At 38.1% G+C, this 19,074-nt stretch overlaps 2 protein-coding genes across 2 annotated transcripts; one reads left to right on the top strand and one right to left on the bottom strand.

The window, feature by feature from the left end:
• Window positions 1-768: 768 nt before the first annotated feature.
• Window positions 769-4,481, bottom strand: LOC149409524 (heat shock protein 60A-like). The gene has a single exon (XM_089649638.1). The coding sequence runs from the start codon at window positions 4,381-4,383 to the stop codon at window positions 2,662-2,664; it is 1,722 nt and encodes a 573-aa protein (XP_089505764.1). The 5' UTR covers window positions 4,384-4,481; the 3' UTR covers window positions 769-2,661.
• Window positions 4,482-6,213: 1,732 nt separating this feature from the next.
• LOC149409525 (uncharacterized) lies at window positions 6,214-14,388 on the top strand. Its single transcript, XM_089649526.1, has 4 exons — window positions 6,214-6,547; window positions 10,288-10,380; window positions 11,418-11,493; window positions 13,490-14,388. The coding sequence occupies exons 1-4, from the start codon at window positions 6,284-6,286 to the stop codon at window positions 13,795-13,797; spliced, it is 741 nt and encodes a 246-aa protein (XP_089505652.1). The 5' UTR covers window positions 6,214-6,283; the 3' UTR covers window positions 13,798-14,388.
• The last annotated feature ends 4,686 nt before the right edge of the window (window positions 14,389-19,074 follow it).

The raw sequence follows: 19,074 nt of genomic DNA on the forward strand, positions 1-19,074 counted from the left end.
GTAGCTATACTCCCCGAGGCATATTTCCTTTTCTGTGTTCAATAGAGGCAGTACTTCCTTGAAATACGCACGAATTTGTTACGCAAATTATGTTTTTAAACTCATGTTTAATTGAAGGCGCATGTCCTCCAGTCGTGCACGGGTTTGCAACGCAAACTGCAAAGCGTTGAATATTGGTATATGGAAATTATAAGCCCGTGCTCAATTGAATTAAACACGAGTTTAAAAAGAGAATTAGCGTAACAAACCCATGCGTGTTTCAAGGCAGTACTGCCTCCCATTGAACACAGAAAAGGAAATATGCCTCGGGGAGTATAGCTACTATCGATGGTTCTATCCTACTGACTCTCGGGTATGCTCGAAATGAACCATCTATCTGAAAGGATGCACCGCACATTGCTTCAGACTGATTATTGGATGGTTCGAAAACCCTGACCTTTTTATAATTTCACGTAACCTCAAATTTGTGATATTCTCCGTAATACATTGGTGTATTATGGAGATTATGAAGAAATAAATAAATTTCCTTTTTTTTTAAATTAAATGAAAAAAACACACATTGTAATTAATACACCACTTTTATTGAATTCATTAACAACTGCCAACCAGTCTCAAATAATATGAGCGAAACTTGGTCTGCTATGATTTATTGATTCAATGAAAGTGGTGAATCACAATGTGTTTTTTCATTTAATAAATAAATTACAATATGAGCACGAAATGTCACTCAATTTCCACCATACAAAATAATAAATAAAAAGCAAACAATTAAATTTTAAAAGTTTATTTGATTTTTTTTTACACATTTTCTCTTTTCTTTAACACCACAATATCAACGAACAATTACTATACTAGATCCATATGATATATCTTACAATTAGACTAACAACGTCTCCTCTTTGCATTCATCTATAGGCATATTTAATTATAATGTAAAACCTTAAATAGAGCTACCATTATCGCTTAATGAATAGAGTTGGCATCAAATAATATATTATCGCTTCCCCTGGTTGTGCTGTCTTTTGAGAAATAGCATCATTAATTATTGGATAAATTGACATGACCATCAATACAGTTTCATTTGTAATCAAACATGTCTTAATTCAACACTAATACAAGCAGTAAGTTGTACATATTAATAATATTTAAATGCGCAAACAATAAGTCAATGGAAAAAAAATTGGATCGGCGAGGTCATTATTAAATCTTCAACAATTCAGTCAGTTCTCTGAAAAATATAATTTTATAATTGAGCAGGATAGAAAAGCAAAGACAGCAATCTCTAAATTAATATTTGTTTATGTAAATAAATAAGTTAATAAACGTCGATATTAAGAAATTGTAACCATTTTACAATACCACAAAAACAAACATTTCATAGATTGCTGTACGCATGTGTTTGCTTTTACAGTATTTAAATTGTTTTCATTTGAAAAACTTTCATTGCAATTTGATTTAGTTAAGATATCTCGCGTTGAGGAATTTTTAAAATATAAATTTGTTCAATGTTATTTATTTCTACAAAAAAAAGTTATTCGACCAAGCTAAAACGATTGGCTTGGCTGCTGAAGCCTTGGACAACTTGTCGTCGAGAGAAAAGAAAAACCAAACTATCCCATCGTTGTTTTTGTAACAACAATGGAGTTATCACCAAGGTTGAGGGACTCGTGTATCACACAGCGGGGACTCAGGATAACAGAGGCCTAATATCTCTGCATATTTTGATATACATTCAGGTCCCTGTGATTCTAAGGTCCTGACACGATACAAATAAGTATTAATCACAAAACTCAGCCTTTGTTGGGTAATAGTAACTCGAAAAGGAATTTATATGATTTGTCTTACATTACCTTAAAGATAGAATGATTTTCGGCGAACAATAATAATATATAACTGCAAAGGTTATGCACAGAAAATAAGTAATGGTTTGTTAACCAGTTTACTAAATAAAATTTATATGTGTTATTCAGAACGTAAGTGTATACAAAAATATATACCAGCTTATAAATCTAGATGGAAAATACTTATTTTTAACAATTGCTTCACATAAAATAAGGATTTATGTGATTCCCAAGGGAATAAGAATGTATTGCAATGGTTAGTTTGCAATGAAATTATGATTAGAAATTAGAACTATATGCAAGACGGTGCACAACGCTATAAACATGAGAAAAATAAAAACAGAATTATATATTTATATGGCTAAATATTTTTTGGTGGTAGAAAATATTATATAACTAAACACTCTTATGTAATAGAATTCAGAATATAAACTACTTATGAACTTAGATTAAACGATTCGAATTGTGGAAAATGCGCTTTCGAGAATGTTTTATTATTCCTAGAGCCACGGTTACCAACCCGACCATACCCAGGAAGCTTCAAGACTTTAAGGCATAGATAAAATGGTATTTCATTATATCAATTACAATGAAAATAAGAACTGTTGTGTAAAATATCTTGTTGACTTTATGCAACTGGTTATCTGTCGGTGAAAGAAACAAATAAAGACCTGTAGATATCAGCTGTACAAGAATACAAAATACTGCTTAGTTATAAAATGAACTTGTGATAAAATCATAATATAATTTTAAGTACCAATTTGATGGAAGCTCCGCAGTTATGGCGGGTAGAAACCGTGGCATTTTAAATTTGTTCCCTTTACATCATACCTCCCATGCCGCCCATACCTCCCATGCCACCCATTCCTCCCATGCCACCTCCCGCACTCTCCTCCTTGGGCTGGTCACAGACCACAGCTTCGGCGGTAGTCAGGAGAGAAGCCACTCCGCTGGCATCGGTCAGGGCGGTGCGCACCACTTTAGTGGGGTCGATGATTCCCTTCTCGATCATGTTGACGTATTCATTGTTCATGGCATCGTATCCGAAAGCTTCTCCGAGAGTTTCCACCTTGGCGACGACTGACGCTCCATCGATTCCGGCATTCTTGGCAATGGTCATGCACGGCATGCGCAGAGCGTTACGCACAATCTCGACACCGGTGGCCTGGTCAGAGTTTGCGGTCTTGAGGAGGAGTAAAGCGGGGGAGCAACGAATAAGAGCGGTTCCGCCTCCAGGAACGATTCCTTCTTCAACAGCGGCTCTGGTTGCGTTGAGAGCATCATTGACGCGGTCCTTCTTCTCATTGACTTCGACTTCGCTGGATCCTCCGATGCGGAGGACGGCAACTCCAGAAGCGAGACGGGCGAGCCTCTCCTGGAGCTTCTCCTTTTCGTACTCAGAGGTGGTGTCCTTGATCTGGTCTCGTAGTTGATCAGCGCGGCGGTCAATGTCTACTTTCTTTCCCTTGCCCTTGAGCAGCAGACAATCGTCCTTTGTGATGAGGATTTCTCCGACCTGACCGAAGTCAGTGGCCTGGATATCTTCGAGCTTCAGCAGGTTGCTGTCATCTCCAAACACGACTCCTCCGCAAGCAATAGCCATGTCATTCAGGGTTGATTTGCGGTTGTCACCGAAGCCGGGGGCCTTCACAGCGGCGACCTGGAGGCCGATCTTCAGCCTGTTGACCACGAGGGTGGAGAGCGCCTCACCGTCGATGTCTTCGGCGATGATGACCAGAGGCTTCCTTTGAGTGTTGGCTAATTCTAAGGCGGGAATCACGCTCTGGATGGAGCTGATCTTCTTCTCAGAGAAGAGCACCAGGGCGTCTTGGAACTCGACCTTGGCGCCCTTGGAGGAGTTGATAAAGTAGGGGGAGATGTATCCCCTGTCAAACTTCATACCTTCGATCACTTCCAGCTCGTCTACGAGGGTTTTACCGTCCTTCACGGTGATGACTCCCTCACGGCCGACTCTCTTCATGGCGTCGGAGATGAGCTGTCCGACAGCCGTGTCTCCGTTGGCGGAGATGGTGGCGACCTGCGCGATCTCCTCGGGGGTCGTAACCGGCTTGGACATCTCTTTCAGCTTCTGGATGATGCAATCGACGGCCAACATAACTCCCCTCCTGATCTCGATGGGGTTAGCGCCCTTGGAGATCTTCTCGAAGCCTTCCTTGGCGATAGCCCTCGCGAGGACGGTGGCGGTAGTGGTTCCATCGCCGGCCTCCTCGTTGGTATTGTTGGCGACGTCTTGCACAAGCTTCGCGCCGATGTTCTGGAACTTGTCTTTAAGTTCAATTCCCTTGGCCACGGTAACTCCGTCCTTGGTGATCTTGGGCGACCCCCAGGACTGTTCTAGAATCACGTTGCGACCTTTGGGCCCCATGGTCACCGCTACGGCGTCGGCGAGAATATCCACTCCTTGGAGCATGAGAGCTCGGACTTCCGCCCCGAATCGGACATCTTTGGCGTAGGCGCGAGAAGCCAGAGTCATTTGGCGAGCCGCGACTCCGCACCGGATTGTATTTGTAAGCCTGTACATCTTGTTTAATTTAACAATTACGATCAGAAATAAAATACCGGCACTAGCAAAAGCGCAAAGACCACGCTGCTCGAAGTTCTACAACCGAATCAGAAATACCAACTGGAATGTTCTAAATCCGATAAGATCAGGGCAAAGCGGTGTTCACACAATCGACCTTTGCTCTTCGTGGTTCCTACCCATCCCGAAGCTGTAAGTTATCGAGTTATAAAATTCGCCTGGCATCAGCCAATATTTATGTAACCTATAAAGGAATTATAGAAATTTAGAGACATATTTCCATAATAACTAATGCGTACATACGGGTCTGATTTTTTAAAAATATTTTCGGATGTTTTTCACAAATGAAATGTCAATATTTCAATTAGGACGGGTTGTTTGTCAGAATTTAAAAAAAATCAAAGTTAATATTACAGTTCTGTTATTATCGACATGCTGTGAAAGAACTGGCCCTTTATAAAATAATAACAGAACTTTAATACAACTTTCACAAACCTTAAATTTTATCCAAATACTGTGAAACAAAAAAAAATCGTACATATCAATGACGTGAACACCGGTTTTTATTTACATTGTTTACAATATTGACTTTGTGAAAGTTCCAGTATCATCACTCAGTTTTTAACTTTTTTATATATTTATTTTTATAAAGTTGTCGAATTTCGTCGCATGCAAGCGCTCTTTTAAAAAACAACACTTGATTTTAACTTAAATACCTAAGGGAGACAACTATTTAAATCGGGGGGTTTAAAAATAGGTTTTTAGGTTGGTAGTTTGGGTTATTTTAATAATTTATACGTATTTCCTAACCTTCAAACTTAACTTTGATTGAGAAAAAATGGAACTTCAATGCATCTTCTACCGCTTCCCCCGGCATAAATATTTGTTTCTCGTAGTAATTAAGTTGAAACCAAGTGCTATTTATACACGGTGTCCGGAAACTCGTAGTACAAGCGGGAAACTGGAGAATCTACACCACATGGGGAACCCAAAAAAACATAAAGTTTTTTGATTTGAGCATTTTCAAAAAAAAAAAAAAAAAAACCAAAAAAAAATATTTTTAGGCTATTTTAGGGTTAAAGTTTTTTCTGGTGTTTAGGGTTGAATAACAGATGTTTTAACCCTGCAGAGCAGAAATATTTTATGATTACACCGGGTTAAATGAAGGGTGATTTCAAAATAATGCTTCAAATCCGAGTTTCTTCATTTGTTTTACTTTCAAATAGTTTTAATTAGTTGGGTACTTTGATCTTCAGTAATAATTTATAAGAATTTGATTAAAAAAAAAAAAAAAAAAAAAAAAAATCAACTTCAAACTCGATTTACTCGATTACGAAAGCTCAAATAAAAAAAATATATACTACAAAATCGACTCAAAATGTGATGTAGATTCACCAGTTTCCCGCTTGTACTACGAGTTTCCGGACACCCTGTATATTTTTGCGTATTAACCGTACAGCGGTTTATAATTTATTTTTTTCCCTAAATGTTTCATAACTTGTTCATAATATCCTCAGGGCACTAAGGACGGGTTGTTTCACAGAATTTGAACAAATCATAAAATTTTAGTTCTGTGAACCTACTGACCCATAATTATATAATAACAGAATTTGAATAGAACTTTCATAGAACTTGAAAATTAACATTGAAATCTGACGAATTGTTCAAATTCTGTGAACGAATTGTTCAAATTCAAATGTGTTTAAATATGGGGAAATTCAAGGAAGTAAGGAAATTTTTACATTAAATTTGGGGAAAATAATTTTTTGATGATGGTTCTTGTAAACGTCAAAAAGTTACGAAATTTCATGCCATGTCGCTACCATCGTTGTTTTGCCGGCAACTGAAAGAAGCCAGGAGAATATTAATCTTTAAAAACGAGGCCTATACCGTCAGGAAAATGGATACTTGGTCCGAGGATAAGAAGCGTTTCCTTGAGATGGATTTGGAGGCCAAAAGGAAATTCTACAAGATGAAAAAGTACGTTACTTTGGATGATATTTCCACATGGCGGGACGACTGCGAGAAAGAGCACTTCGCGGCCACCAAACCTCTCAAGGAGGCAGACAAAGATCTGTTCCAGGAGTTCTCCATTGATTCTTCTCTCAACAAAATCATTGCCAGCAAGATTTCCATCTGGAGAGGTGACATCACTGAACTAGAGGTTTGTAAATTACGTAAATATATCAAATGAAAATTATTTCCATTTGTTCTAATTTTTGGTAGTAGAGTGCAAGGCTGATGTAAGCGTAATGAGTAAGATTAAGAAAGGGACGCTTAGATGGTTTGGGCATAAAGAGCAAATGAGCGAAGAAAGGAGTGTAAGGAGGATATATGATGCAAATTCGAATGGTAGCAGAAGTCGGGGACGCCCGAGGAAGACATGGCACGATCAAGTGAATCAGATACTCGAGTCGGGCCATGTCAAGAGTCAGAATAATAGAAGAGTATGTATGAGACGATGTATGAATGTGAATGAGGCAAGGAATGTGTGCCGAATGTTTGGCGGTCCGTCCTCTCTGCCTACCCCTGCGGAGAAAGGGCGTGATGGTAAGTTAATTTTTAGGTAGGTAGTACATTAATATTACGCATAATATTACTTTGTCTTTCAATTTTACTTGGTGACAATATTTTGTTGTAAATAAGATTAGCTTGAATCGACAAAGTATACAATTTAAGACGACCTCTATGTAAAAAAGGGTAAACAAAATGTGATTAATTATTTTGCATATACATGGTACCTACATTTCATTTGCACGTGGTTACAGACGAATGATACTCTATGGGCCCCGATCCATTTGCGAACTGGTAGCTAACGGTATTACTCATTGGCTCGCAGGCTCTCGTTGCTGATCCATTGGTGAGCCAAACAGTCGACTCTCGTTGTCAGTGCAGTGACATGGTGTGAACAACCAGAGAAAGCTGTGTAAAGTCTGCCGGCTCGCCCCCGACTCGACTCATTCACCACCAGTTTTTCTAACCGCAGATACATGTGTGGTTATTGTGGTGTATAAATGAAAGATCTCTCACTCAGGTATAGCGTTTATTGATCAGTTGAAAGCTGATTTACAATCACAATATTTCACGTTTATTTATGCACAAATAATACTATGAATGCTCGCGAAACTAGGTCGTAGTACTCGTAGGTAGGTGCAGCAAGTAGGTGCTTGTAGTACGTAGGTTGCTTTGTTTACGATGCGATTTGAACTGCAGGTACATAATTTGGGAGTAGGTACTAAGTAGGTCGAGCGGTTTATTATTAATTAGTTAATCTAGATTTTTCTCGACGCTACACATGTTATATTGTCGGTTTATACAGCTCTCTGGCATACCAGGAGGTTATACATACAAATGGATCAGGCACTTAACAGTGTCACTCTGGTTGAGAGACCACTATTAATGCGGGCAGTTTTTGCACTAGATCGATCATTTTTCAAAATGTGAACATACGATACCATATTTCGTAGCTAAATGCTTGGTTTCAATTAGCGATACTCATAAACAAAGAGCGGAACATTAAAATTTGTTTACATTAATCATTAGTTCGTGTTGTGTCGTTGGGGCGTCAAATACGGCGGTGTGCAGGTCCAGTCTTTTTACTGCGCAGAAAATCTTTGAAAACTAGAAAGACGCTTTGACATTAAAGGGCAAGTCTGCCACGGTGTGTGTGTGTGTATGTGTTTTAAAAATATAAAAACTTTACCTGTAAAATATTACGCAAACAAAAAGGCTTGGATGACTACCAACCTTTTTTAATTCGCTTTGAAGGGACCCTGACGCAGCAATCGGCGTAAAACAACGATATATTTTATTATTAGAATATTGTACTGCCCTGAAGAAGCTATGGTTGTAGCAAAACTCAGTCGGCATCTTTATGTATAAAAATTCAGCCTATGTATGTTTGCATTCGCAAAACTCGAAATAGTAGACCGATATCGCTGAAAATTTCAAAGTTTGTTCTTATTAATGAATGAATGAATGAGACACGGAGTCGATTTAAAGTCGATGTACTGTAGTTTTTAAACAGTAACATTGTGGTTTACAGTAGAGAAAGGTGGAAGAACTCGGAGGCTCCACTTGTTAAGTAAAAAAAATGATGTATTCTAAGTATCTGCTTCATATGAACAAATATTTTATATTTAATTATTGAAGACAATATTAGCAATTCCTAAACGAAAATCTGAAAAAGATACACATCTAGGACTTGAACCCAGGACCCTTGCCTTGCCGGGGCACCGCTCTACCACTGAGCTAATGGGATCCTATCTCCTTCGGTCATATTTAACTGCGTCTTCAATAATTAAATATTACAGTTTGAGGTTTTACTCACTAAGTTATTCCAAAAAATAAATATTTTATAACTTGTACATAATTACGTCTGATTACGTCTAAAAGGGATCCAAATGATAATCTAGTCTCCTTCAACGGAAACAATCTTCCGAACAGGCCTTGTAACTATAAGTGACCAGCTCAGGTCAAGCTGGGCGTACTGTACAGGGCCCGCAGATACTTTAATAGTACACAACTGTTGACCCTGTACAAATCGCAAGTGCGCCCTACTGTCGAATTTGGCAGCCATCTCTGGTCCGGAGCCCCTAAATACCTGAAAAAAACCCTTGACTCTGTGCAGAACCGGGCGGTCCGTTTGATAGATTCCCCAATCTTAACAAACGGACTGCAATCTTTAGAGCACAGGCATCAGGTAGGTATGCTGTCCTTGTTCTATCGGTATTACAATGGAAGATGCTCTGAGGAACTAGCGTCATTGATCCCTTCAGCACCGGTGCGTAGTCGGGATACACGCCAAACGCGTGCCCAACGTTTGTACACGGTTGACATTTGTCACATGAGAACGGGTCGCTTCTACGATTCGTTCTTAAGTTCAACAGCTCAGCTGTGGAACGAGCTGCCGGCCTCTGTGTTTCCTCCCTCCTACAACATGGGACTCTTCAAGACCCATGTTCACTCCTTTCTCTCCTCAAAAATACCCTCCACACAGCATCCCCAAAGATGTCATAGGCCCTGAGGGAAATTATTTTCTTCAGGGCCTCCTGTGTGGAGTTAATATAAAAAATAAAATAAAAAATAAGTATGCAGCTCACCCAAGTGACATGACATTTGTATAAATGTAACATTTTTTTTATTCCCGCATCCATTGTATATTTCAATAGGTCCCTTCAAAAACGATAGATAAAGTTTTCACTGTATTGCATAGTGAAGACCGAAAGCAATTCTGAAGTATCAAATGCATAATTTAGAAATACCAGTATAAATAGTCTGAAAATTCTTCTTTCTGACAAGCAACTCATGTTCAGGGGGCCTACTCTTTCGAAACTTTCTTGCCGCCGGTTTAGCCACGTCACAAACGCGTATTAACCCTTGCCTTACGGTGTTCAAAAATTCCTCATCCTCCGGTGCTATACACTCTGTAAATATTTATATATTGTAATTACTTAATGCCATACATAAATGTGTTGCGGAGGAGTACCTAAAATTTGAACTCTTTGTTTAGTATATTTAGAGAGATATTTTATTGATTATAAACGAAGTTCACTCAGTTCACATCACCGGCAAGGAAAGGTTAAACCACGAACTTACTGGTTTGTTAACCCGAAAGGTACAGAGTAGGCCCCCTGATCATTTAAAAGTGTGTTGAAGTTCAACAAATTTGCTGGAATACCCATTTTAAAACTTAAAAAGCGTATGCATTTATTTAGTAATCTTTCAATAGCTTGTAAATGAATATTGTAATGTGGGTTCCAGAAGAGAGAATTGTACCCATGTTCACTTCTAACAAAGGAAAAATATAACAGTTTAATATACTTAATATTGTTGAGTTTTCTAGATAACCTAGTCATAAATCCCTTTGATATTGGTAATATTGTGAAATAATAATGGTTTCAGATTGACGTCATAGTCAATGCTGCCAACAGCAGCCTGGCTGGGGGGAGTGGTGTGGACGGAGCCATCCATAGGGCTGCAGGACACGAACTGAAGGTATTTGACTTATTCGCAGTTGATCTGCGTAGATGCACAGATAGAGTCCAAAGCAATGACATTACAAATATACAGACGATATTTGATACCCGATTGGCATTTAAAATGTTACTATCACAAGGAAATTGGAAGAGAGAGGAAAGGAAGCCTTTACCTGGTGATGATGTTGGTTTCTTTTGAGTCCTGCTAGTTTCTGGTAGATTCCGTGAGTCACTTATAGTTGATAGGTGTACACCTTAAACAATCACCGTAAATGTTAGATTTTCACCACACGACTCTGTTTACATTCATCACACGACAATATTGAACTTGAGAATAAAATTTGAGACTGTTTAATGGACTTTTCACAAGATTATTCATACAAGCAGCAAAATAACATGCACTCTCAACGACAACGAAATTGTATTCGTAACAAATGAATAGGGCATTTTATAGGCATATTGTACGTGTACAGGTCCTGCAGTTACTTTATTAGTACACAACTGCTGACCCTGTAAAAATCGCAAGTGCACCCCACTGTTGAATTTGGCAGCCACCTCTGGTCTGGAGCCCCTTCGCCGGTCTGCGCTTCTTCGGCCCCGCGGCATCGTCGCCGACCTGCATCTCCTGCTTATTTGCCGACCAGGTCCATTGCACCTTCGGCTACCTCGTTCACACTGGAGTAGGGAGACTCCACGTCTTTACCAGTGCTGAATACATCCACGAGTCCGGTCTCCACCAACGCGGTCTCGACTCACTGACCCGCGTCTCGACCATTCTACTGCTGTCATCGCCGTCTACACCTGGTGTCTTCCTCATCGGTCCCAGTCAACTTCCAACTGCGCAATTCCACTGTCTCAAAATAAAAGCTGTGACACAACACACAACATCATCTTTCATTGTCTCACTACCAGAGTACGCTGTGACAGTTTGATGTTATTTCATGCTTTAAAAACTTTGTGTATATTTTACTAGGTATATTCTGTTCTTATAATCCATGTAAAAGACCAACTGGGCGTAAAACCAAATAAAATAACAATATAATATGAACGTTTCAGAGAGAATGCATGTCCCTACTCGGCTGCAAAGTTGGAGAGGCCAAGTTGACTGGGGGCTACTCTCTGCCTGCTAAATGTAAGTCATTATTATTAATTTTCTAAACATTTATATCATTGTAAGATTCTGTAGGTCACAAAGCTGCGATGGGATGGAAAAGTAGAAAGAATGTCAGACTGTGTGAGTCTGACCCAGAGGCAGGTCGAGGAATGGACTGCGTGGAAGAGGATTGGAGCAGGACTGGAAAGAATGAGGATTGCAGGCGAATGGTTAGGAACCGCAGCCAGTGGAGGATATAGTGATTACGACGTCATGTATACATTTATAAAACATTATAGACATTCAAATTGATAAAGGAGTCAATCGGGAACTTTCTGTTATTTCTCAATAAATTAATCTGACAGTATACATACAGACAACTCCCATTGTAACATCGCTATTTAGTTGAAAATAAAATCTTACGAATTAATAGTCCTTTTTTACAGTGGCGCGCAAATTGCTGGCTGCGTAAAAAACTTAAATCCAAATGCCAAGTTTAAAGCCAAATTACACATCTGCCCTGATGATGGACACTGCAATGCTGTCCGAAACGTTGGCTAAAGAAGGAGGTAGCGCAACACGGCATAATACCCCAAAAACAAATCACTATAATACTTTTGGCCGTGAAAATTTAAAATCATACCTTCCCTAAGCTTTCTTCGGTACCTAATTCTTATTTCGACGAAAGACGTAGTGCCATCTCGTTTATTCTATGGCGCGTATAGGGACAGAAGATGCCAAAGGGGACATTCTTTAAATCGACCCAGCGAATCATGTGGACTTGTGAATGAAAGCTTCTATTAGAAACAACAGATGTCACTGCTAGTCACTTGCCGCCGTCGTTCGCAGCCGTTTCGCGTTACATTTCAAATAAATTAAGAATAAGACCAGTTGTTTTGATGCACATAATTGATTATTATTGTTGTCTTATAATTTTGGGGGGTCAAACACCAATTGACCTAAGGGAAGAACCGCCACTGTCTACAATCCACAATATATGCTGATTTATGGCAGTGAGGCATCGACCTGGCAGAGGATGGATGAAAGTAGATCTCTGAGGCAAGTGTGTGGTAGAACTGTGTGAAATTGTGTGAGAAATGTGGAGATTCGCAAAGAATACAAGGCTGATGTAAGCGTAATGAGTAATATTAAATGAGGAATGCTTAGATCAGGGGTTCCCAACCTTTTGTACTCTAGAGCACATTCTAAAATATCGGTAGGGTGGCGGGCACCACCTATTTTTAATCGACAAACTCGGGGCAGCAATCGCAATCAAAATTACAACAACGCGGTTCCAGGCGGGGAATGCTATTTGCACATCACTCCTTGTACTCGCCGAAAACCCGAAGTGAGCCGATGATCGCCGATCCGATCGGGACGGTACGAGCATGTGACTACTGTCAGTTTGGCTGTCGGGGCCATGCTTATTGCTTTTACTAACAGACAGAGCTGGCAGAGTCATGTGCCATGTGTTTTGGCGCCTTCGGCGTTCACCGGCTCAGTTCGTGGCGTTCGTTCACTTCGGGTTGTCTGAGCGTACAAGGAGTGATGTGCAAATAGAACTCTCCGTTCCAGGCTAGCGTGAAGAGTGCAGCCTGGCTCGCCGCTAGACAGGTTGCGACAAGTACTGTCAGCGAAGGAACCACTCATACATACAATATCGCAAACATACAAACGTATTTAATAAACCTTGGCACTCAAAAAAATTTTAACTAACAAATAAATAAAAATAATTCACATTTTTAATAAATGTTTATGAAAAAATTATTTCACTGTCGAATAGTGGCGGGCACATACAAATCGTTCCGCGGGCGCCATAGGTTGGGAACCCCTGGCTTAGATGGTTTGGGCATGTAGAGTGTATTGGGAAAACAGGAAGTTAATACTATTGCTCTATAGATAAATCAAAATGACAACAGAGACATCTACATATTGACAATATTAGTTGCATTATTATTGAGCAAAATCTTGAGATCATACTTTCAAACCTTTTTTACAGCAGTATTTAATTTATCTTTATTTTGTCATGTCTCAGATGTAATTCACACCGTGGGGCCGCAGGACAAATCACATGAAAAACTCATGTCCTGTTACCAATCTTGCTTCCAACTGCAACATGAACACAAACTGGCTTCCATCGCATTCCCGTGCGTGTCCACCGGGGTATACGGTTTTCCGAACCGTCCGGCCGCCCACATCGCCTGCGCCACGGCACGGAAAGTCCTAGAAGACGACATAAAGAAGCACGACGGATCCCTCGAGAGAGTCATCTTCTGCGTCTTCTTGAAGGAGGACGTTGAGATCTACCAGAGTGTTGCCCAGCTTTATTTCCCGGTGGAATAAGTTAATTATTTGATTTCTCTGCTTTCTTTAACGTCTCTCCCCGCCAAAGACAAAATTCTTGTAAAAATATTATGAAATCTGTGATTCAATCGAATGTCTAAGATGTAAGTTGTGAAAAAATTGTTAATCCGCTTTTTCTACCCCAACGGCGCGTTCCCACCTAATCTATTCTATGAGAATCTATGGTCACTTTGTGAACTCTAGCAACAGCTACCCAAATTTAGGTAGGTGATTTTTATGAATTAAATTAAATTATAAATTTAACATTTTATTTTATTTTCTAAAACCAAAAAATATGGTATAGACAGTGAAATCTAGATAGATACATTGGATTTAAACCGCAGTAAGCAGCTAATATGTTTCCACATGAAAATTTGGGTAGCACCGCTAATGTCTTTGGGCGATAGCTTCCCAAATTTGGGTAGCACCTCTAATACCGTTAAGCGATAGCTACCCAAATTTGGGTAGCACCTCTAATACTGTTAGGCGATAGCTACCCAAATTTGGGTAGCACCTCTAATACCGTTAAGCGATAGCTACCCAAATTTGGGTAGCACCTCTAATACTGTTAGGCGATAGCTACCCGAATTTGGGTAGCACCTCTAATACCGTTAAGCGATAGCTACCCAAATTTGGGTAGCACCTCTAATACCGTTAAGCGATAGTTACCCAAATTTGGGTAGCACCCCTAATACCGTTTAGCGATAGTTACCCAAATTTGGGTAGCACCTCTAATACCGTTTAGCGATAGCTAACCAAATTTGGGTAGCTGTAGGTAGGTAATTTTTTTTTTATACTATTATAAATAATTTAATATTGGCATTAAACCACAGTTTATATGTTTTTAAAGAAAGACAAACATTCCCGGGTTATGAATAACCTGACAATATTTGAAAATCTCCTACTACCGCCACATTAAGCGGAAAATGTTGCTTGTGTTGTGATGGAGGACTTAGCCAGCCGAGGAATTGAACACAATACGCCTGGGTGGGACCCAAACGCGATGTCAACTCAGCCACTGACCGGACAAACATTTGGAGGTGTCTCAATTCCTTCCTATTAACAGGAGCCAGTGTGACTATGGCATCCCGATTAGGGGTTATGATGTTGTGAGGCTGAAGGGAGTGTAAGGGACGGGTACCTAGCTATTCAGATCTGGTAACCAAACACGATGGGATTTGATCAGAGCGATGTGCATTCAATGATTTGCATGTTTGAATGTCTAATGTAATATTGGCTAAATACCTTTAATTGAAAGCTTGAGGTCCCGAGGTAGCTGTTAGCTGAGAAATGTGAAGATGTTTTAAATTACAAAGTTGTTGTCTTATAAACATTAATTTATCATTAAAAAATAATAATATTTGACAAGTCAAAAATATTTCACCAATAAATGAAGATATAATATGTCTCGACGCCATCTAGTGAGAAATTCAGCACTAACAAAGCCTTTCCTACAAAAATAAAGATGGTTGTTCACAGGTGGAAAAATATAATAAGCAGTAATTGTTGATTGAGGTATTAGTACATATTGAATCATTTGGCGGGTTGGAAATAAGCCGACATAGCTCAGTGGTTACAGAGCACCTGACCGGACATCAGAAGGCACGGGTTCAATTCTCGTTGGCGGCATTTATTTTTACTCAGGAAATATTTTTAATTTGTACTGATATTTCAGGCGACTAATTATTGCTTATAATTATTTGTTGAATATATTTATGTTAGGGTTCAGATTTTTACCTTTAAAATTATTTGATCGCTAGTACAGAGGGCCATTAAGGATGATACAGGTCTACATTCTCTTGCCGAATATGTCTCATATCTATGTCCGAAACCTTTGTATATAAATGCTTATGCCACTGGTTCTAAACCTTTTCACAATAAAAGAACCCTTTCAGCTTTCATATAGTTTACCTACCAATAAAATTCATATTTTGTTTCCTTTGATGCCTGGAACCCATTATGAGAGAGAGCTTGCTCTTTACCCTTTTAATTTACTTTTCGCATGCATTTATTCCCTATATTTGCCATTTTTTCTGACCTGCCACACTTTCTCTCTAGTGGCAACATTGTGGTGGCGCACTTTTCAGTTTACATAATGTTTATATTCTTTTTTTAATCCCTCTGGCATATTGACCATTTCATTTCTTACAGATGCTGTCAGAAGGTCAGAGAATTTGTGTGTATTTCTATATACTTTACAATAAAATCCAAATAAATTGAATATTTCTGAACGTATCCGAAAACTAAAAACATGTTTTTGAAAGGTGTTAAAATAAGCTTTCAAATTTTATTGTTAGAAATAAACACATAATTGTTGAAATATTAAAATTTTGAATAGAAACATAAAAAAGTTTTAAAAATGGCTCACCCTCCCTTATTTTCGTAACACTGAACTAAAATTACCGATAATGAAAAAAATACACATTTTATTAGACAAATGTATTATTCACATTACTGTCACTTCACTTCTTTGTCATCTCTAAATGGTATAAAATAAGGTTGCTATTTGTGTCTGTCTGTTTGTGCGCTTTGTTCTTCTAAACTAAGGAACGGATTTTGAAAGGGTTTTCACTTTCACTTAGAGAATTTCTTTCGGAAGGTTTATATATATAATACATGGATATTATATTTATAGAAAGTAGAGAAAAGTCAATGTTTTGTAATCAAGTCGTAAAAAAAATATTTTCGGGCGCTTACATTGTTAACGCTGGCTAAACCTTATTAAGATACATCAAAATAATGTACTACGGAATTGTATATCTTGAACAGGCCTACAGAAAAGTCTGCGATGGTATACATCTTTCTCCTAAGGGTAACCCCAGTAACGTCGGGTACACGTCAGCTAGATTCATATAAAAATAATCTTAAAAAATACAGCTTGTACAGCGCTTTGTTAAAAACCTGAACCTTTGTATTTACAGAGGTGTAAATTTTAATTCTTCTGTGGTTAACTTCTAGATTTGAATATAAAGCTTGATTTTTCTCTTTCTAACACCGTTTACACGATGACAGTAAGGAAGACGTGGTGAGTTCTGATATTTTCTGGCAGGCTGTTGAAGTATTTTTTCCCTAGATATGTAATGCTGTTGAGCAAAATAGGTGTTACATTTTTATGTTGGAATTATATGTTTTTAACGAGCACGACTTTCATTTAAAAAGCTGTGATTTTGCTTTTGTTTTATTTGAATTATTAGGTTTTTTTGGACAATATTATTAAATTTTAATATTTTAAATTCTTCAAAAATTAGGCGTGTTGGATAATCTCTTGGTTTTTTTCAATATTATTTTTATAATTAGACGTTATACAATTTTTCAGTTTATTTTTTTTTATGGTTAAGAAATTGGAGGAGAAATACTCTTTGATAAATAAAATTCGTCCTTTATTATAAATTTATACCAAAAAATTATAAAATTAACTGTAAGAATACTATATGTAATTATTTTGTGAAATCTTAAAATTCTTAAAATGATCTAATTTTTAACCATATGTATGTTCTACATATTTAAAGTGGAACCTCAATATATTATAGTGAAATGACCATTAGTAGCAGAGTGGACAAATGCTATGAAAACCTACCCAGGCATCATGCGTCCTCCATCACTGCACAAGCAACAATTTCCCTCTATAATGATGGTAGTAGAAGCTATTCAAATATTGTTAAGTTATTTGTAACATGGGAAGGTTTATCTTAGAAATAGTAAAATTTCATTGATTTAGCGCAATTTTGCGACATTCCATTTCAATTGCTTAGGTTGGACTATTTCAAACTCGGTCACATAATGTGATTGACAATTGGCGCCATTTTGAATATTTAACATTTTGACGAACTATGTCGTTATTTCCATTTCAACTTTTAATCAATTTGCTATCAACCGACAAACTTAATGGCCGTGCAGTTATGCTTTACGACTGATCACATTAGAAGCGGCGATTAATGGGGACAGTTCAAATGTCAAAAATTTAATGGTTCTGATCGTCGAATCGACCATCATTGGAATGTGTCAGAGGCTGAAACACCCCAAACTAATGGCGAAAATAAAAATTATTGTAGTCATTTTGATTCTCGTTTAAGAATTGGTTTACATCCATATGATTTATTAAGTTCGTTGCTAATTATGGTTTAACCTTTTAAAGCAGTTGACACGTTCTGGCATTCGCTTCATCAATCAAATTTCTTAAAAAAGTGATTTTTAGACTTTGTCGCTTAGGCGGTATTGTTTCTTCGGGGCATATATTTCACCGTAAACTATGTTGAGACGGTAGCCCAGAAAGTGTTAAAGATAACTAAACAGAACCAAAATTTGTGACAATAAGAAAAATTATGTAAACTTTTTTCCTGCGCTGTATTTTCCTACTGATAATAATTTGTATTATTGTTTATTATAATTATGGCAGTTATGTTATGATAAAAAAAGTCTAAGAGATTGTAGGCTCAAGCAGAACCATAGATAATAGAAGCAAGGGAGCATGCATAGATAATATATACACACCAAATGCATAACTTTTCATAAAACCACAGGCAATTCTGTGAAGTTTCACACATGAAGGCACGCTTCAATGCCGTATCTCTCTTTGTTTCTATTGTCTATAAACAGTACCTTTGACCTTTTGAGACAGGGGTAGCAAATGGTGTAGTTGCAACAATTTAAGAGGTTTATATAATCACTAATTAACTGTCAAATAAATGGATAAATTATTACTGAGTCATGATCACTTGCAAACATAACGCAGTGTGCGGCAATCAGAGATGTGCAAAATGGGTACCCAAAACCATTTGAAATGCAAAATGGAAATGGGTCAAAAATTTTCCATTTGAAAATGCAAAATGCAAAATACCTATTTTCAAAATGCATTGAAAATGCATAATGGCTTCTCAGGTTAAATAATTATAGATTTTTTAAACAATTTTGTCATTTAATAATGGACATCAATGTAGAACAAACATATTACATGATGGTAAATCCAAAAACACCACGACTACAGATTATGAAACCACAAAAAATTTGCGCGGGACTAATGTTGCCAAAGTAAAAACATAGAAACTGCTATCTAACATTTAATATTACAGCTTCATGGCTCCATGTTCAGTATTTTTTGTAATGGTATCACTCAATTGCCAGGGTTCCTACCAGGAAGCAACGTGACAAATGTAAATTATCTTTCATAGTGAGGTTGAGGACCGACTGATATTTGGGGCTTATGAAAAAAAAGATGAGTGGAGATAGTATAGGAGCTAAATAGAGGCGCTAGGGGCGGCCGGCTGCTTTTTTTAAGCG

This window comes from Hesperophylax consimilis, chromosome 30, assembly GCF_061612785.1.
Source record: "Hesperophylax consimilis isolate HC1 chromosome 30, BYU_Hcon_1.0, whole genome shotgun sequence".
Classification (NCBI taxonomy): domain Eukaryota; kingdom Metazoa; phylum Arthropoda; class Insecta; order Trichoptera; family Limnephilidae; genus Hesperophylax; species Hesperophylax consimilis.